The 21764-nt window shown below is 42.7% G+C and overlaps 1 protein-coding gene across 1 annotated transcript in view; it reads left to right on the forward strand.

Annotated features, from left to right (window-relative positions):
• Positions 1 to 11274: 11274 nt before the first annotated feature.
• The window catches only part of MAN2B2 (mannosidase alpha class 2B member 2), a 106052-nt gene continuing 95562 nt past the window's right edge, over positions 11275 to 21764 (forward strand). Inside the window, exons 1-3 of the mRNA XM_073610441.1 lie at positions 11275 to 11494; positions 16889 to 17035; positions 21430 to 21535. Of these exons, the coding sequence (XP_073466542.1) occupies positions 11369 to 11494; positions 16889 to 17035; positions 21430 to 21535 (379 nt within the window). The 5' untranslated portion in view covers positions 11275 to 11368. The remainder of the gene's footprint in view (positions 11495 to 16888; positions 17036 to 21429; positions 21536 to 21764) is intronic.

Genomic DNA, 21764 nt, shown 5'->3' on the forward strand with positions numbered 1-21764 from the left:
GAGAACATTTTATGATCTTACAGTGTAGAAAATTCAACAACTTCATCTGGTATATTGAAATATGTAGGTCCTAGTGGCTAGAAACACCTTGCATTACACATTAAGACTCAGTGAACACCACTATCTACTCAACGAGTGGTGCCCACTTTAGTTGAAACTCGATAAGGCGTTTGATACTGTGGTAATAGCATTTTCTAGTATAGGGATACGCTATTTGGATCACAGATGTTCCTCTTTGGCGTGACTAGGGGTTTCTATTTTGGATGTTCATGTAACACTTAAGCGTAGTAAGAAGAGAGGAGGGAAGGAAAGGGAGAAGAAGAGAAGAGAAAAAAAAGGGACAAGATGATAGGGTAAGTGGATATAAAGAGGGGGCACTCCACTCCAGCTAATTAGTGTTATTGGTAGAATCCCCCTCGGCCCAGGAGATAAATTCCGTGGAGTAGCGAAACATAGACCACGAGGTCCAGGTTTTGGAAAATTGTTCTTCTTTACCCGATTCCTGTGACAATAGTCATTCCAAACCATTCATTTGGTCCACCTCAACTGTCCACAAACAATAAACATAACAGTGAAAAAACTTGTAAGTCTCTCAATATAGGTGAATAAAGTCCTATCGGTGAATGGGGAACAAATAACATGGAATGTCCCACTGAAAACCATGCGTGGATACGGGGAGGCAGATGTTATAACACGGGTGAATCAACAAATCATCCCCAAGTTGTATCTCACAACGACATGCGACTTGGTAAAGATGGTGTGTAAGAAACTCTTACCAGATACGATGGACTCCCTTGTCAGCGACAGGGAGTCACTCGAGCGGGTTGCCTCTCAGGGCCAGTGAACGGACATCACAGCTCTGCGAATCTTCTGGGTCAAACTCTGCGCGGATCTCCCGGGGCCGCCAGGTGGGTCCTCCCAAAGGATGGCCGAGGTGCGGATCAGAGGGAACAGTGCGTCACGTACAAAAACAGGAGTGAAGGCTGGTTGAATCTCTCAGTAAGTATGTGGAGAAAAAATAAACAAGCTCCACATAGTGTAGATGAGCAAAAATAGGATTTTTATTGCTAAAAACGCCAGATAACAATAAAATGTGATCACAGAGTATAAAATCGAAAATGGGCAACAAGAAGGATGCTGGAAGCGCCCGACGCGTTTCGATCAATGGATCGTCTACTGGGGCATACAGCATCCCCTCCAAGTTGCCTAATATTTATAAAAAACATTCCAAAAGAGCAAATTGTATGTGCTGTCAAACAACATTCCCTATTGGATGAATGGGGTCACATGATCGCACCTGGCTAAACCTAGCAGGTGTGAAACATCATGCATTTGCATACATAGTGTGTGATTAACCTGTTGTGTGTCACCAAACAGACCTCACATAGAAAAATAATTGAATAATACAACATCAGAATGTTCAAACATTTGGTAATGAAATGAAATAAACAGGGAACGGAATTTAACCTGTTATATATCACCAAAAAGACCTCACATAGAAAAATAATTGCATAATATAACATTAGAATGTTCAAACATTTGGTAATGAAATGAAATACACAAGAAACGGACTTTCGGGCACAATACTCCCATTGCTGACACTTCTGTGTCTGCTCCAAAGCAACAGGGAGTCAGTGCCAATCAGGGACTGCGTCTCAGGGGGCGGGCGGAGCCAACCACCAATAACTGTAAAGACAGGAAGTCACTGGCGGCGCCGCCCAACCTCTATGAGACAGACATAGGGAAGTGACGTCAGAGCGCAGGGCCAGCTCCACGTCCATCCCCTGTCATGTGATGCCTCTCTCTAGAAGTCAAGGAGAGGAAGAGGGAGGGGGGACAAGCGTCAGATGGGACGTTCTCAACGCCGGTGCCCACGCTCCACCCCCGTGTCCCCGGAAGTAGCATAGAACGTAGATAGCAGCCAGAAATCCCACCTGAAAGATGGAAAACTGGCAAAAAGTTACCTGCAAAGTGGGGAAAGGGACGCACCACTCAACATATAGCAAGGCACAAGGGCCATGCAGTTAAGTGGCGCGCCTAAAAGGAAGGGTAGTGCTCGGCTAACTTCTGACAGTTGAAAACCGAGGGACCCAAGAGCCAGCATTAAATACATCAATGCTGGCGAGAGCCCCCAAAGTGTATTAATAATCCCTTCCTGTCAAAACAACAGACAAAATAAATGAATAAAATGCAATGTATTCTAAAAACATGATATGAAATGGGTTCATGAAATCTGCATCTACAAAGTAAGAGCCATCCTAATAATGTTAACCGTGCACATGCCAGTGTGAAAAACCAACATGAGGAAGGTATGGCTCTTACTTTGTAGATGCAGATTTCATGAACCCATTTCATATCATGTTTTTAGAATACATTGCATTTTATTCATTTATTTTGTCTGTTGTTTTGACAGGAAGGTATTATTAATACACTTTGGGGGCTCTCGCCAGCATTGATGTATTTAATGCTGGCTCTTGGGTCCCTCGGTTTTCAACTGTCAGAAGTTAGCCGAGCACTACCCTTCCTTTTAGGCGTGCCACTTAACTGCATGGCCCTTGTGCCTTGCTATATGTTGAGTGGTGCGTCCCTTTCCCCACTTTGCAGGTAACTTTTTGCCAGTTTTCCATCTTTCAGGTGGGATTTCTGGCTGCTATCTACGTTCTATGCTACTTCCGGGGACACGGGGGTGGAGCGTGGGCACCGGCGTTGAGAATGTCCCATCTGATGCTTGTCCCCCCTCCCTCTTCCTCTCCTTGACTTCTAGAGAGAGGCATCACATGACAGGGGATGGACGTGGAGCTGGCCCTGCGCTCTGACGTCACTTCCCTATGTCTGTCTCATAGAGGTTGGGCGGCGCCGCCAGTGACTTCCTGTCTTTACAGTTATTGGTGGTTGGCTCCGCCCGCCCCCTGAGACGCAGTCCCTGATTGGCACTGACTCCCTGTTGCTTTGGAGCAGACACAGAAGTGTCAGCAATGGGAGTATTGTGCCCGAAAGTCCGTTTCTTGTGTATTTCATTTCATTACCAAATGTTTGAACATTCTAATGTTATATTATGCAATTATTTTTCTATGTGAGGTCTTTTTGGTGATATATAACAGGTTAAATTCCGTTCCCTGTTTATTTCATTTCATTACCAAATGTTTGAACATTCTGATGTTGTATTATTCAATTATTTTTCTATGTGAGGTCTGTTTGGTGACACACAACAGGTTAATCACACACTATGTATGCAAATGCATGATGTTTCACACCTGCTAGGTTTAGCCAGGTGCGATCATGTGACCCCATTCATCCAATAGGGAATGTTGTTTGACAGCACATACAATTTGCTCTTTTGGAATGTTTTTTATAAATATTAGGCAACTTGGAGGGGATGCTGTATGCCCCAGTAGACGATCCATTGATCGAAACGCGTCGGGCGCTTCCAGCATCCTTCTTGTTGCCCATTTTCGATTTTATACTCTGTGATCACATTTTATTGTTATCTGGCGTTTTTAGCAATAAAAATCCTATTTTTGCTCATCTACACTATGTGGAGCTTGTTTATTTTTTCTCCACATACTTACTGAGAGATTCAACCAGCCTTCACTCCTGTTTTTGTACGTGACGCACTGTTCCCTCTGATCCGCACCTCGGCCATCCTTTGGGAGGACCCACCTGGCGGCCCCGGGAGATCCGCGCAGAGTTTGACCCAGAAGATTCGCAGAGCTGTGATGTCCGTTCACTGGCCCTGAGAGGCAACCCGCTCGAGTGACTCCCTGTCGCTGACAAGGGAGTCCATCGTATCTGGTAAGAGTTTCTTACACACCATCTTTACCAAGTCGCATGTCGTTGTGAGATACAACTTGGGGATGATTTGTTGATTCACCCGTGTTATAACATCTGCCTCCCCGTATCCACGCATGGTTTTCAGTGGGACATTCCATGTTATTTGTTCCCCATTCACCGATAGGACTTTATTCACCTATATTGAGAGACTTACAAGTTTTTTCACTGTTATGTTTATTGTTTGTGGATATTTGTTTTTTTCAGTTGTTTTCTTGATTGAAGACTTTTGGCACAATCTATGCGCTACTTTTTATTTTCACATGTTTCTTTGGTTGTTGTCACCTTGTAAGTAGCTGCTCCGCACCATATACTCTTTCAATTTAGCGCAGTGCACACTTTTTATTAGGTCCACCTCAACTGCCCAATCCCCCAGGGAAGGCACGCTTGTTGATTTCCAATGTCTGGGTATACCCGTCCTAGCTGCTGCCAGAAAGTGGCGTAGTACATCTTTTTTAACCAATTTGAGCGGTTCAGGGAGCATAGATAGTAGAGGGTGTAATAGAGGTCACCATTAGTCTGTAGTACAGGTTGAGGATCGTTTGCCAGAATTTCCGTACAGGAGGGCATTCCCACCAGATGTAGAGCAGGGTTCCCCTGGACGAGAAGGAGCGCCAACAGGTGTCTGGGAGCATCGGGTTGATGAAGTGTAAAGTTGAGGGGCATCTGTACCAGTGGGTCAGCAACTTGAACCCTTTTTCTTGACTTTTGGATGCTAAGGATAGTTTATGGGTCAGGATGAAGCGCGGAACATTTTTTTTAACACAGAGAGAGGGTGAGGACACCTGGAGGAGGAAACTGTAGTTGGGCTATAATACAACTCTTTGCATGTTGTTTAGTAGTGATTTATATCTCATTGGTAAGTTATATCCACCTTTATCACCAACTGCTGTTGAGCTCTCCAGATTGAGAGAAAACACTTAAATTGCATGCAAGGCCAAAATCTTTTTTTTTTAGAAAATTCCCCCTTACTGCTTGTCCTGAAAATGAAATGGGAAGTAAAATGAAATCTCTACAAAGGGAGAGGAATTTCCCCCTTTAGACAGTTGTCACCAGAACAGGGATTCTTTATTGGATAATGTATCCTCACCTTATTCAAAAGCAAGAAAAGAAAAAGGCACTGTGGACTTTGGATGTGATGGAAGAATGAACATACCAAAAATGTTCATGTTTTACAAACTTTATTCACATACAATTATCCATTAAAATCATGTATGCATAATTTAAATTTTAAAAAAATTGATCCTATCGAGTGTCGAGTATTAATATAATAAACCCCACTCAAGGTTACCCATAACATAAGTGGTAACAGTTCTCCCAATATAGGTGGGGTCCTTGTATGACTCTTTAGATGCCTCTACGCATTAAACAGGATAACCCCACTTCTTCAGGAAGATACGAAAGAGATACGAAAGTCTAATAGATTGTGAAAAATTAAACACTTTTTATACAACTGAAGTAAAATTTGTTGTATAAATACTGTAAAGTTGGGGGTTGTTTAGCTCAAGTGTAGCAACCGCTAGCAAGAACAGTCCACACAAAATAGTTCCATTTCAGGCTGCTTGTTGCCTGATTGCAGCCATGCCTCCTGTTTCCGGAGTTGTCCCTGAGAAGAAGGGAAACTGGAAAAAGTTGTTCTACCCGAGTGAAAAATGTATGGACTTTAAGGCTTCAAAGACACTGGGGTGTTTAGTTAGGTAGAATAAGCTGTGACAAAAAGGAGGCAAATTCTCACCTTACAATATGAATAATGGACTGTCAAGTGTCACCATGCCTTGTAACCCACTCTACACAGAAGGATGTCAGCTGTCCCTACCTCTGGAGGTCACCATTAGGCCTCAAGGGACCCGGGACTCTGCTACACAAGGAAGATATATGGAAAGTTACTATACATTCTCTGTGTAGCACTCTTCTAGTTAGGTTACAAGGAAGCTAAGCAAACTTAGTTGTTGTTTTTTTTTTTGGGGGGGGGGGGGTTGGCTCCTCTGTAATCAGTAGAGCAGTTGTTGATTGCTTTTGGCTGTTCTCTGTTTCACAGGCTGCAGATCCATTTTTTCCCTGTATTTTAGAGGATTCTAGAACCATAGTAGGCTGGAAAGTCAAATAAGCAGTCTGAATATTTATGGGACTTCAGCCAATCCGTCTGAAGTGTGCCCAGTAGGTGACTGGAGAGCACCTAGAATGTCTGAGGCCTGGAGCAGCCCTGTTCTTGTCCTACTGGAGGAGTCCCCAGCCTGTGGGGCTCTGCCCCTCTGGGCAGACTGTTGAAGTACTGACTTGAGCTCAGGGTCTTAGTGACTATGTGCTGTTTATTTTGGGTGGAGGAGCCAGTGGTAGTCCTGTCTGGGATAGCTTTTGTAGCACCCTCCAGTGTGCTACTGGTGACAGTGTAGGCACGTTTAAGCTTATGACTCATGGTAAGTTATGTGAGTTATAAATCGGGTCGGGTTACTGCAGGCCAGGCTGGATGGCTCTACAGAGGCAGGTCTCTGGTACCTCCCCCTGGATCTATAAACTTGTAGAAGCTTCTGAAAGTTAGCGGGCAGAGGCAAGGAGGTCCTGATCTGCATACTTAGGGGAGTCTGACTAATCCCCAGGCAAAAGTCCTGGCAGGGTGGATGGATCAGGCCTTGAATATGGCAGAGCCTAGCAAGCAGGGGAGTCGGGTGGAAGTTAGCGTCTAAGCACTAAGCTAAAACATGCGTTATTTGCCACAACTGTTATTTTCAGCTATATGATTTTTATTTTCAGTTCTCATTTCTAAAACGATTGGTTGTCATGTAAATAACTATTGTTATGTCTTAGTGAATCAAACTTTATATGAATTCATTCTTTACTTAATCAGGAAAGTCGAATATCTCACTATTATTGGGGAAGCAACAGTGTTTTAATTGTTAGCACTTCTGCCTAGCAGCACTATGGTTGTAAGCTTGAATCCCAACCACCATGCATGGAGTTTGCATGTTCTCCCTGTGTTTGGGTGGGTTTCCTCGTGTAATTGGCTCCTGTCTAAATTGGCCCTAGTATGACTGTGTGTTAGGAACCTTAGACTGTAAGCTTATTGAGAGCAGGGGCTGATGTGAATATGTACAATATACTGTATTTAAAGTGCTGCACTATATAACTATCTGTAATAAATAAATATTAAAAAAATGTTCCATTATATTCCGTTTAACATTCTATTCATACTACTTTCAGGTTCAGTGGAAGAGAGATTCTGAAGATGGCTGCCACTAAGGCTCGATTCACACCTATGCATGTTGCTTTTGGGCGTTTTTGGAGGTTATTTTTTCATGCTTGCCACGTTTTTGAGCAGCGTTTTTGCCGCGATTTTGCCGCGATTTTGCCGCGATTTGCGTTTTGCGTTTTTTTGTTTTTTTTTTTTTTTTTTTACAGTTTTTTTTTACAGTCTAAAAAAAAAAATAAAAAAAAAAATAAAAAATAAAAATAAAAAAAAAAACCGGCAAAAACGCACCAAAAACGCTGCAAAAACGGTGCACTTGCGTTTTTGATGCTTGTCCATTGAATTCTATTACATGCAAAACGCTGCATTTTGCATGAAAAAAAGTCCCCGACCCTTTCCAAAAATGCAGAGAAACAAAAAGGCATTGATGTGAACATGTTCCATAGGAACCCATGTTAAAAAATTCCCGTGCATTTCTGCAAAATGCAAAATGCATCAAAAAACGCGCTAGTGTGAATGGAGCCTAAGACCTAAACGGTCACCAGAAGTATGAACCTGGAACAAGCATGAAGCAAGTGAGTTCAAAAGTAATTTTAGGTGCTCCACCCATACGGAAAAGATGGTTTGGCGAACCATGTGTAACCAACTGACTGCTGTTGGATGACCCTGCTAGCTTTACCGAAAAACTGAAAAAACTTACTCTGAATTGGGTTCTTGGGATAAAATTACACACATACAGTATCTCATAGCTCCCAACTGTCCCTGATTTCGAGGGACTGTCCATGATTTGAAACAAAGTCACTCTGTCCCTCATTCCTCATCATTTGTTCCTCATTTGTTCCTCATTTGGTCTGATAGTTATATATATAAAGTGCACTTCTTATCTTTCAGAAAGTGTTTCCAGATGCTAAACTTTTCTTCCAATTTATAATTTGCTGCATTTGCTAATTTCAAAAGCCAATATAAAGGAATAGTAGTGGAAAAAAAAAGCACTTGTGGGTTTAACTAAGCATTTTTGTATAATTTCCCTTAATGTCTCATGCACACTGGACATTAAAATAACGTCATAAAAACGCCAGTAGCTTTGCAGTGATTTTTCAACGTTTTTCAACGTTTTTGCAGTAGTGTTTTTTAGCGTTTTTCGTTCAATCTGCATCTGCTGAACTGGCTGAATTTTGATCCATGTATGGCCAGCTTAAAGGAGTTGTAAAGGCTGAAGGTTTTTTTCCCTTAATGCATTCAGATTAAAAAACTTCTGTGTGTAGCAACCCCCTAATACTTACCTGAGCCCCATCCAGCGATGTCCACGAGTCCCTCGGCTGTCCGGGACTCTCTCCTGATTGGCTTCCGAGTTCCGCTGCTGTCAATCAAAGTTATTTAGCCAATCAGGAGATAGAGGGGGCGGGGCCGAAAGGGCAGCTTCGTGTCTGAATGGACACAGGGAGCTGTGACTCGGCTCGGGTGCCCCATAGCAAGCTGCTTGCTGTGGGGGCACTGAACAGGAGGGAGGGACCATTAGCAGCAAAGAGGGACCCGAGAAGAGGGGGATCATGCAGGTAAGCAGGTAAGTTTGTAATAATAATGTTTTTTAATAAAAAACATGAGACTTTAAAATCACTTTAAGGATATCTCTTTTACCCTTTGCTCACACCTACACGTTTGTTAATGCGTTTTGCAGAAATGCACTACAGTCCATTTAACATGGTTTCCTATGGATCTAGTTCACATTTGTACGTTTTGAGCCAGTGCGTTTTTTGGAAAGGGTCAGGGACTTTTTTTTTCCCACAGCAAATTGTGTTTTGCATGTATAGACTGCAATGGACCCACACAAAAAATGCAAGTATTACATTTTTGATGCATTTTTTTTTTTTTTACCTAATAGGAAAGTATAACAATTCTGTTTATAAAGTGCAACTTTGATGCAACTTTGATGCAACTTTACACTCTAGGGCTAGAGTTGGGGTTAAGGGCTAAGGGCTAAGGTAAAGGCTGGGTCCAATTCACATATAGTATCTCACAAAAGTGAGTACACTCCTCACATTTTTGTAAATATTTTATTATATCTTTTCTTCAGTGACAACACTGAAGAAATGACACTTTGCTACAATGTAATGTAGTGAGTGTACAGCTTGTATAACAGTGTAAATTTGCTGTCCCCTCAAAATAACTCATCACACAGCCATTAATGTCTAAACCGCTGGCAACAAAAGTGAGTACACCCCTAAGTTAAAATTTCCAAATTGGGCTCAAAGTGTCAATATTTTGTGTGGCCACCATTATTTTCCAGCACTGCCTTAACCCTCTTGGGCATGGAGTTCACCAGAGCTTCACAGGTTGCCACTGGAGTCCTCTTCCACTCCTCCATGACGACATCACAGAGCTGGTGGATGTTAGAGACCTTGCGCTCCTCCACCTTCTGATGCTCAATCATCCAATTCACATGACAGGAGATTGTGACTGGCTCTCTATGGAGCCGGTTCACATATCTACATTGCGGCTGCAGAGCGGCTTGCACAGGAACACTGTGGGGTTGATTTACTAAAGGCAAATCCACTTTGAACTACAAGTGCACTGCAAGTGCAGTCAATGTAGATCTGAGGGGGACATGCAAGGAAAATAAAAAACAGCATTTTTGCTTGCACATGATTGGATTATAAAATCAGCTAAGCTTCCCCTAATTTCAGAGCTTCCCCTCAGATCTACAGCGATCTACAGGAACTGCACTTACAAGTGCACTATCAAATACACTTGCAGTGCACTTGTAGTGCAGAGTGGATTTGCCTTTAGTAAAGCAACCCCTGTGTGCCCTTGGCTCAGTTTCAGGGTCAAATTCAGGCAAAATTTCGGCCCTGATTCATCCCTGAAATGGAGAACGGGGACGCACCGGACCCCTGCTGTGAGCCGCATCCGTCGGAGGTATGAACCCAGCCTAAATGTTAGGATTAGAGTGAAGCTGGGTTCACACTAGTGTGAATTGGATGTGGGTTTCCCTGCATCCTATTCGCAGGACAGGAGACTGTGACCGCCTCTTAATGGAGCCGGTTCACACATCTCCAGGGCGGCTGCAGAGCGGATTGCACAGGAGTCCTTTACGTCTCTGGCTCCGTTTCAGGGCCAAATTCGGGCCTGATTAGCCCCTGAAACGGAGAACAGTGACGCAATAGACCCCCTGCTGTGAGACGCTCCGCACAACAGTGTGAACCCAGCCTTAGGGTTAGAGTTAAGGTTAAATGTTAGGTTTAGGGTTAGGGTTAGTGGTAATTGTTAGGGTTAGATGTAATTGTTATAGTTAGGGTTAGCGGTAATGTTAGGGTTCAATGTAATTATTTGAGTAAGGCTGGGTTCACACTAGTGCAAATTGGATGTGGGTTTCTCCACATCCAATTCGCATGACAGGAGACTGTGACCGGCTCTCAATGGAGCCAGTTCACACATCTCCAGGGCAGCTGCAGAGCAGATTGCACAGGGGTCTTGTGCGTCTTTGGCTCAGTTTCAGGTTCGAAATCAAGCAAAAATTTGGCCTGATTCGTCCCTGAAACGGAGAACAGGAACGCACCAGACCCCCTGCTGCAAACTGCATCTGAATTAAGTGTGAACCCAGCCATAGGGTTAGCGGTAATTGTTAGGGTTCGATGTAATGGTTAGAAGTAATTGTTAGGGTTAGTGGTAATTGTTGGGGTTCAATGTAATTATTAGAGTTAGGGTTAGCGGTAATTGTTAGGGTTAGCGGTCATTTTTGGAGTTAGTGGTAATTGTTGGGGTTAGCTGTAATTGTTGGGGTTAAGGTTAGCTGTAAATGTTAGGGTTAGAACGCTAACCCTAACAATTACCACTAACCCTAACAATTACCGCTAACTATAAGCCCAACCCTAAACCAAACATTTACCCCTAACCCTAAACCCTAACATGCGACTTTGGACACTTAAAGGTTCCAGCACTACTTTGATGTGACTTGAGAACTGTCATACTTTCCTTATAGCCAGTTAAAAAAAGCAAAAAGCATCAAAAACGTGTGTTCAAAAACACAATACATCAGCTACAGCGTGTATAGATGTGAATCCAGCCTTAGTGTCACTTCAAAGAACAGGCGTTCATTACATTTGTTAAAACTAGTTTGCCAAAATCTAAACAGGCACAGACTAAGAAAATACTGTATTATGTATACAGTATGGAGAAATCTCCAGCCTTCCTGTATCTCAGAGAACTCTCACAACAGATCATGTTTCAGGAAGTCATAGAATGTCACATGAATGAAGTAGTTTGTCTCCTGCAGCCTACCATAGTGTCAGATCAGCTGATCCCTACTCTATTACAATGTATCCGATGTGATCCCAGGAAGAGTGTGTAGCTGCTGCAATGATCCCACTACTTACCTTCCTGCTCTGCTATGGGGGGGTTGTCACCTCTCATTCTACTGATCCCCTCCAGGTGTTTGTCATCCCCCATAGTCACATGGATGTGGGCTGGGTGTACACTGTGCAGGTACAGTATACATATAATGGCATCTTTATAGACAGATCACATTCACTCATCATACTTTATACTAGTTATTAGCAAATCATGGCTGTTCAACTGCTGTGCATCTACAGCTCAGTGTGACAGGGCATGATGAGACTTGTAGTCCTCCCCCTGCAGCTAGAGATACATTGGTCTCCTATACCTGTATGGACTATGTGTGATTATATACAAAGAGAAAAGTTGTGATCATGTAACACTGCATATGAGTTGTTTATTTCTCTTTTGTATTTTCATTATTTTATGTTTACAGATCATATTTATATATTAGAGATTGCTGTAAATACTAAGCTACAATGTTGTTGTCTGTATTTATAATATGAACGATCTGTATGTTGTGTGTCTGTATTTATAATATGAACGATCTGTATGTTGTGTGTCTGTATTTATAAAATAAACTAAAAACCTGTTGTACTTTATCATGCACCATGCTGGGACTTGTAGGTTCTCTGCTGTTGGCTAGCCACTGGCTGCTTATCCAGGTGAGATGATCAACATGAACATCTGTTGTCATTGTAGTTTTAATTTAAACATTTTCAGCCCTCTATGCGTTCTATAACTCCAGCTGGCACAGTGGCTTAAAGCGTTTGTAAACCTAAAAAAAAATGCTCCTGTTCCTTTAGAGCGGGGATCTGCAATTAGCGGACCTCCAGCTGTTGCAAAACTACAAGTCCCATCATGCCTCTGCGTGTCATGCTTGTGGCTGTCAGAGTCCTGCTATGCCTCATGGGACTTGTAGTTATGCAACAGCTGGAGGTCCGCTAATTGCATATCCCTGCTTTAGAGCATGAATAACAGCATAGCGATGTTGTAGTGTGATTTGTCTCTTTCTATGTTCTAAAATACCTGGTTGATCCAGCCTGTTCCTGTGTCCCCCCCTATGTGAACTGACCTTGGTAATTATGGCTGCTGGTCCATGATACCATGGTCAATTTACGTGCTACCGTCATCCCCCTGCTGTCCCCCTCCCCTCCCCTCCTTCCCTGTCAACTCCAGTCTGTGTGTGAGAGCTGATCTGCCCCCTGCCCCTTCCTTCTCCTTCCTCTATTCCGATGTAATACATATCCCCAATACTTGTATACTCTCTGTTTTTATATAGCTATAAAGTAGTGTGTGTCCATTTTTTTTTAAATGCACGTGTGGTTGCGAACACGCCTGAGCTCATCCTTAGTGGGTAATCTTAGCCTCTCCCGAGTCCCGCTGCTCTCCTGAGATCCGGGAAGGAGAGCGGAGGGAGGTCACGTGACTGCAGTGCGGCGCTGTGAAAGAAGGTATTTGGGATTAGAATTAAAAATAAAACTGACATACTCTACTGTTTATAGCTATATAAAACAGAGAGGATACAAGTATCGGATATATGTGACTTTACAACCACTTTATTGGTTAGCACTTCTGCCTGTAACACTGGGGTCCTTAGTTAAAATCCCATTCAATATGATATCTGCATGCAGTTTGCATGTTCTCCCTATGCTTGCGGGGAGTTCTAGGTACGCTAGTTTCCTCCCACACCCTAATGACTTGTTCACTCTTGTGTTAGCTCTCTGAAAAGCAAACCGCATTGGAACGCTCTTCACAGAGTATTTTATAGGCGGTGAGGTGGCTGAAACCCCTGTTTTTACCTCCAACAACTGCAAACTTGGACCAAAGAGATGCTGGTGGGTTAATTGGTCCCTGTTCACATTGGCCCTAGTATATGTGCCTGTGTATGTACAATATGTGAGATGGGGACCTTGTAAGATCCTTGGGGGCAGGGACTAATGTGAATTGCCAGTATGTGTATTCTTTCAGCATTATATAAATACCTCTAATAAATACATTTTGTTTAAAGGACCCCTATCACAAAAGTGTTGTACTCTGTTGGTTTTATATTGTAGTATGTAGCACCCTCTACCCTAGGTAGGTGCTAGAGTTCATTTTTTTTGGCCAGTGCAGGTAAATTTAGGCAGGCCTAGGCCTGTTTGTTTTGATCTGTGGAGCTGGGAGTGATTTAGTGTAGGTTGGTGACTCACAGGCAGTGTCACTTCTTGGTTACCTCCCTCTGGCTCTCAGAAGATTCTGGAAGCAGAGGAGGGGAAGAGAGGTGGAGCTGTCTGGGGTGTGTTAAGGAGCCCTGATCAATCCCCAACTAGGATTGGCAGGCCTCCTTAAATACCTTGGGTCAGCGCAGCTAAGGAGTTGTTGTTTGGGTGGAAGAACTGAGAGATGGAGTGTTAGGCTGTTGGGGCCTTAGAGGGAGCCCCCTCCCCTGTCTGGGGAGGGAAGCGGTGTCCTTGGGCTGCAGCTTGGAGCTGTGAGGGAACCCCACACAACCCAAGGGGTGTCCTGAACAAGAGCAGGAGAGGACAGCGGGGAACACTGCCGGGCAAATCTTCAGGAAGGATTCACCTGTTTGCGTGACATGGATGTAGAGCCAGAGGGAGAGACTGTGATGTTACTGGCGTTGAAATCAAGTTGCTGAAGCCAGGAGAGCTGGCAGGGTTCGCACAGGACTAACTGGGACCAGTAGTCCACCTAGATGCGGCTACCACAAAAGGACATTTTCTATTGGTTGCTACACCAAAGGGGCCCGCGATCCCCTGCCAGCAAATGGCGTATCTACAAAGTTAGAACTAATTCAGAGTTGGGCCTAGCCATGTCCTAGCTTCAATATGAACCAAGTATTGCACAGTAGAGGAAGTAAGGCTCCATTCACACTAGCGCGTTTTTTGATGCATTTTGCAGAAATGCATGGGAATTTTTTAACATGGGCTCCTATGGAACATGTTCACATCAATGCCTTTTTGTACCTCTGCATTTTTGGAAAGGGTCAGGGACTTTTTTTCATGCAAAATGCAGCGTTTTGCATGTAATACAATTCAATGGACCAGCATCAAAAACGCATGTGCAGCGTTTTTACAGCGTTTTTGGTGCGTTTCTGCCGTTTTTTATTTATTTATTTTTTTAAACTGTAAAAAAAAAAAAAAAACGCAAAACGCGGCAAAAACGCTGTAAAAATGCTACAAAAACGCTGCTCAAAAACGTGGCAAGCATGACAAAAAAAACTCCAAAAACGCTCAAAAGCAACATGCATAGGTGTGAATCGAGCCTAACAGTTCATGCAAGAAGGGTTGTGCTGGAGGTATCTGGGGCTTTAGAGACTGTGAATAGAGGTTCCAATCTACATTTTCATCAATTGAATGCTATTGATCTGGGCATCCCGTATTCCCTTTACCCCATCCAAGTTTAATCCTTCACTAAAACAACAAAAACAAAGCTGATGGATTGTTCATTGTCTGGAGAGTGACTAGAAGTGAATGCCTGGCTGTGCAGGGTGACAGGTGGAACCACTACACTCAGCGACCCCCCCATGGGGCACCGTACAAATAGGTGACAACTCATTGAAGTGCTGGCAGCTTCATTCATAGGATCAAATGTAGGAAAAATGTTTGCACTTTATATATAAGGATAACATTCATGAAATAAACAGTACTACTTTTTTGGATTTCACATGCGGTCCAACAAAAATGACTAAGACAGGGTTGGGACAAACTATAACATTGGCAACAGCAAAAAAAAAAAAAAAAAAATGTATGTGACCCCTGGCAGGGTTATTAACCGCATACAACTACCAGTATCAGGAAGCCTGTGAGATTTTGGTCTTTTTTTTTTGTTTTTGTTTGTTTTTTCAGTAAAGATTTTTTGTAAGAATATACACCGTGCATAAAAAGATTAAAGCGGGTTCGGCTTTGTTTTTTTTTAAAACTAAAATAACAAACATGTTATACTTACCTGCTCTGTACAATGGTTTTGCACAGAGCAGCCCCAATCCTCCTTTTCTGGGGTCCCCCACCAGCACTCCAGGCTCCTCCTCTTCGAGTTTCCCCATGGAAAGCCACCTTCCCTGGGGGCACCTGTGCGTGCTTGCTTCCGAGCTGCCCAGTCTGTGTCTATTGACACAGAGCTCCAGATCCCCCCCTACTCCCCTCATCACAGCTTTTGATCGACAGCAACGGGAGCCAATGGCTGCCACTGCTATCAATCTGCCATATGAGGAGGGAGACAGTGGCGAGCTGTCGTGCACATTGCTGGATTGGGTTCAGGTAAGAATAAGGGGGGAGGCCTGGGGGGCTGCTGAAGCATATTACAAAGAAAACCTTAAGGCTTTAGAACCACTGAAATCACTAACCTGAAGATAGCTAACATGCAAACCCAGTAAGGGCTTGTTTACACTAGCATTGCCATCTAAAAAGCGATCCACAGTAAATCACTTTTCAGAGGGTGTTTGAAAGGCGGAGGGGAGGTGTTGCCCCCTCTCTGCCTATTTTAACCCTTTAAAAACCTGAGATACTACCTCATACATTGCATGCAGTTGTAGCATGGTTTTGTCGCAGCCCCATTCACTTGAAAAAGACAGCAGGGATAACAATTTTTGCAGCGCAAAGCATTGTGGCCTCAGCATGTGTACACCCCAGTCCGATGCGTTTGCAGCTGAACGGGGAGCAGTTGGGGGGCAGTACAAATGCATAATGTAAAAATGTACAATTTATTTACTATGTATGGTGAGAAACATTTCTATTTACCAAGTTAATGATACTACTAGGGTTGCACTAAGTATACTGGCAGGTGTATCAATGTGGATGTTTTATTGATTGGGGTTCACTGAATTGGACAGCGCACCACTGCTAGCCTATGTAGTAACAATTGACATTCTGTAGTGTGTGAGTGCACACTTAAAGTGGTAGTGGCAGTCCTATTACCTTCAGTCCCGGTTCACACTGATGCAGTGAGAATCTAATTCGATTTCACTGTGTGATTTCTGTTGTGACGGGAAAAATTTAATGCAATTTCTGAGGGGACTGGACATAGCTGGAGATTAAATTCAGACTGCACCCCCACAGAACCTTCTATTAACTTGATCAAAATTGCACCGCATCAATGTCAACGGCCTTTATTGGAAATAATGCTTTTCTAGATGACATGTGAATCTATACTTTTCGGATCGCATCTGATCCGCATAGAGTTTTCATAAGTGTGAACCGGCGCTTGAGGGTTTTTTTTGTTTTTTGCTTAGTGTTAATGATGCTTATGTGTTTGTTTTTTTTCTTAATCATATCGGTGAACGGAGGTCCTAGATCGCAGCGCACAAGGCACACAATTACATTTTTAGTTAAAATGCAACTTCCAAATTTCAACTGCAAATGTAAACCTAATCGGATTCCTTTAGAAGAGCCATTACTGACATAAGGGGGTCATTCTACTATTGGGCAATGTAAAGACCCCTATACTGACTACCAATGTAAGAAAGCACTTTTTTAACTAACCACCATTTTGAGGGGGGACTACAGTTTTTACTGTCTTTTAAATTTCTGTTTGTAACCACAGGAGAGCATGCACGCCTATGCTGCCAATGTCTACACCACCGTTGTAGAAGAGCTGATGAAATCCAAACACCGCAGGTTCATTGCAGTGGAACAAGAGTTCTTTCGTCTATGGTGGGACACTGTAGCTGGAGATCTGCAGAGGCAGCAGGTAAGTGTGCAGGTCATTATGAGGACATGTTTGGGCCATATGATTAGGCTTCTCATTTTTTTTTTTACTGCCTTATTGTTGAAAAATGATGATGGTTCTTGTAAATTGCCAATATGACCGGTTGTGATAATAATTAAGTGTATGTGTTTTGCTTTTGTCTATTAAGGTTGCTTTGTGGTATAAGCAAGGACACTCTGACCTCTGCAGTGTATAAATGTTTTTTACTACACAAAAATGCTGTACATACAAACTGCTATTACAATTCTAGGAATACAATACAAGACTGACCGACATATCTATAACAAAGAAAATAAGCAGCCTATTGTCTGTAAACCGTATAAATACGCTTAAAAGTTATTTAACTCGGGTTACAGTGGGTTCACGATCTCCGTAGGCAATAAGGACCCAGGCTTCATCTATGAGCAGTTGCTGGAGACCTGCCGAAAGCATCTTCAGGTATAGCTTCTTCTGGCTGTACAGACCTTTCTTGACGTCAAGTCATTATGTAGTCCTCTTGTCAGCTTATGCCCGATGACATTTTATTTGGATATGACCCCTTTCGCAATACTGAGTTTCAATGGGTAAAACATATTCCAATTCACCCTCTAGATGGCATTGTGGTATCATACATGCCATAGTCCATATATCTAAAAAAGCTATTTTTTGCCCAGGTTACCGACTTGTTTATCATGTATACAGAGGCAAAAAAAAAAAAAAAACATCTGTCAACTGAAATACAATAGTTCAGTGTTCCCATTGTATCCAACAGCATTTGTTTGAGAAGTGCACTCAAAAGTAACCAGATTTCTGTTTCTAAGACAAACTAATAAACAGATTCTTCCATGTACAGTAAAACCTGAGAAAATCATAAAGCAGACATATATATTTATATCAGACACTACACAATATGTCAAGCCAGAAACATATTCTAGTGTTGGAATAAAAATTAGAAGCCCTGTCAGGGTTTTATTGCTATCCAGGTTTTTGTTAGAGAGCAATGATGAGCTCAGGTGTGTTCAGACCCGAGTCTGAACCTTCTTGAGCTATCCCATTGGGAAGCTGTCAAAGCCAACTGCCAATCATAGGCGACGGAGTCATTCCACATCCTGCAGCCACAGGTATACACACCCCTTGCACACAAGGCCGGATAGCTCAGCTGTGTTCAGATCTGTGTTCAAACGCACCAGGCTGAGCTCATCCTTATTGGAGTGATTTTCCACCAATATATGAGTTGGTGACAATGGTTTCACCAGAGAGGAAGTGAGAGATAATCTGCAACAGGGGAATAGACAACAATTAAAAGCTGGTGGGGGTTCCAACCTTCACCTATTTTGCTTGTGGAGAAGAAAATGCACTTTTATTTATGTCTGTGTTGCTTTGACAGAATTTCCCTCACTTCCTTTCTAGTAAAACGTCAGTAGGAAAGGAATTAAGGGGAAATCTCTCAAGTTCGTTTTCACAAATGCGGCCATCTTTGCCGCACCTCATTGCATCCTATGGCATTTGTTAAAGAAGTCTACTCAAAAGTAACCTGATTTCTGTTTCTAAGACAAACTAATAAACAGATTCTTCCATGTACAGTAAAGTCTGAGAATAAAATCCTTAGACATATATATCTATATCAAAGAAAGGAATTAAGGGGAAATCTCACAAGTTCGTTTACACATGCGGCCGTTTTTGCCGCACCTCTGAGAAGTGATCCGTAGGAGATTGGATGGAAGCTCTTGAAAACTCTTTAAAAATTGCAGCACTGTGTCACAGCAGGGCAGTTGCAGGGAGGACCCATTCACTTGATTGTATCAATTTTGCCACGCCATGTATACATACCCCCCCCCACCCCCTTTGGCCGCCATGTTAGGTTAAGGCAGGTAGTTGGGAGGTGGTAAAACCGCGGCTCAACCACCTTACCAAACGAGGTGAAATAGAGCCCCAAATAGCAATTAAAACCCAACAGAGGATTGATTTCCCCCCCCCCCAAAAAAAAAAATATATATTAGTTTTTGGATTAACATACATTTTAAGGCACACCTAAAATTATGAAACTGACCTTAGGGTAAACAGAGATATTACTAAGTGCTCTATTCAAGGCGCTTGCCATGTTTGTGCAATGGTGTACATACTGTATATAGCCAAGGGGCCCCAAGGCAAAATCTGGGACCCGCTCCATTCTGACCATCTCAAAGACAGCTTTATCTCTGACCCCATCTATCTCATACATTACACACATAACTCTTATTACACAGTGGTATCACATGTAAGTAGTAGTATCAAACCCAAAAGCAAGTATTTATTATATTGCAGTTTACCAATTCTTAGATGTGGTGGTTGTATTTATTTCCTTTTTAAGGCTTTCTTTCTTCTATTTTCATTTGGTGATCCAGCCAGAAAGTCTGTTGTTTTCAGAACCTCAAGCTCTCCAGCAGAATGTACCAGTTTACATGGATTAAATAAACTGCCTAACACTAGCAGGGGTGATTTAAAATGATCAAATCTCCTAGCACATTTAACACTAACCTCCCCCCAGACTGACAATGCTGCACTCTGCTGTGCCTCCTGTTCTCATTAATCCAGAGTGGGGCACTCTCATACAGGAGGTGTGTTACTGGCCAGATCACCAGGTGAAAAGAAAACTAATGCAGCCACCACATCTAATGATTGGGAAGCTGTAATATAATACATTGGTTTTGGGTTTATTACGATTTTAATATTGGAAAAGCAGAGCATGCTAAGTAAGTGGTGAATTAGGCACAACTGCAAACCTACAAAGACATGGCCGTCCACCTAAACTGACAGGCCGGGCAAGGACAGCATTAATCAGAGAAGCAGCCAAAAGGCCCATGGTAACTCTGGAGGAGCTGCAGAGATCCACAGCTCAGGTGGGAGAATCTGTCCACAGGACAACTGTTAGTCATGCACTCCACAAATATGTTCTTTATGGAAGAGTGGCAAGAAGAAAGCAATTGTAGAAAGAAAGCCATAAAAGGTCCAGTCTGCAAGAAGCCATGATGGGGGACACAGTATACATGTGGAAGAAGGTGCTCTGGTCAGATGAGACCAAAATTGAACTTTTTGGCCTAAAAGCGAAATGATATATGTGTCAGAAAACTAACGTGCACATCACCTTAAAAACACCATCCCCGCTGTGAAACATGGTGGTGGCAGCATCATGTTGTGTTTCTTCAGCAGGGACAGGGAAGCTGGTCAGAGTTGATGGATGGAGCCAAATACAAATACAGGGCAATCTTAGAAGAAAACCTGTTAGAGTCTGCAAAATACTTGAGACTGAGGGGGAGGTTCACCTTCCAGCAGGACAACGACCCTAAACATACAGCCAGAGCTACAATGGAATGGTTTAGATCAAAGCATATTCATGTGTTAGAATGGCCCAGTCAAAATCCAGACCTAAATCCAATCGAGAATCTGTGGCAAGACTTGAAAATTGCTGTTCACAGATACTCTCCGTCCAATCTGACAGAGCTTGAGCTATTTTGCAAAGAAGAATGGGCAAAAATGTCCCTCTCTAGATGTGCAAAGCTGGTAGAGACATCCCCCAAAAAGACTTGTAGCTGTAATTGCAGCGAAATGTGGTTCTACAAAGTATTGACTCAGGGGGGCTGAATACAAATGCACGCAACACTTTATAGATATTTATTTGTAAAAGATTTTGAAAACTATTCATCATTTTTTTTTCACTTTGTGTTGGTCTATCACATAAAATCCCAATAAAATACATTTACGTTTTTTGGTTGTAACATGACAGAATGTGGAAAATTTCAAGGGGTATGAATACTTTTTCAAGGCACAGTAACTACTACTTTGGGGGCCCTAGATGGAAGCACTGGACCTTGTAATTTTTTCTTTTTTGATAAGTGCTCCTGTGGAGGTGCTAGAGGGGATCCCCGAGTTCCATTGGTGCAGGGCTCTGGTTGCCGTGAGCCCAGTTCCTCTGTCAGTGGGCAGGTTTTAATCCTAATTTTGGATTTCTGCCCCCACTATGCTATCCCTCAGTGTAGTACATCCTGCCTCCCAGCGGCTGATATTGTAATGAAGGGAGAAGTGACCGAGTTTTGACTTTACAGCTGGAAATATATTAATATATTGAGTGTCCTGGATGTGGAGCCTTGAAAGGTACACAGAGCTATATTCATTAACATTTAGGTACCTGCTTATACATTATCCATTGATTTCAGACGTGTTTGTTGCTCTGTAAAACACTCCACCTAAAGGTACAGATGGCGATGTTTGTTCAGGCAGCTCCCAATTTAGGTCCATAGGCTTTGTCCTTCAACTTGTTCTCCAGTACTCGTTAGCTTTTTGCTGGAGGCAAAATGACCGCTGGCAATACATTCTAGGCTTATTTTATGTAATTGATTTTTATTTTTTATATTTTACAGGTGCATCAGTTGATTCAAGAGGGAAGGCTGGAGTTCATCATTGGAGGTCAAATCATGCATGATGAAGCTGTCACTGCCATAGATGATCAGATTTTACAACTAACTGGTATGTAGGGTTATGACCTCTCCAAGCTGGGTAATAAATAGAATGGTTTGGCAATAGAATTGGGTATAGGTGATAATGAGATTTATGCTTGATTAACAGTGTCCTTTCTAAGTTCATTAAATGGATAGCCTTGACCATATGTTCCCAGCAAAGAAATTGCAAGTAGCCAGGTTATTTCCCCCATAGCCGGGCTGGCATTAAAACATGAAGCTGCTCTTAACCTACCTCC

Source organism: Aquarana catesbeiana, linkage group LG01 (genome assembly GCF_042186555.1).
Source record: "Aquarana catesbeiana isolate 2022-GZ linkage group LG01, ASM4218655v1, whole genome shotgun sequence".
NCBI lineage: Eukaryota > Metazoa > Chordata > Amphibia > Anura > Ranidae > Aquarana > Aquarana catesbeiana.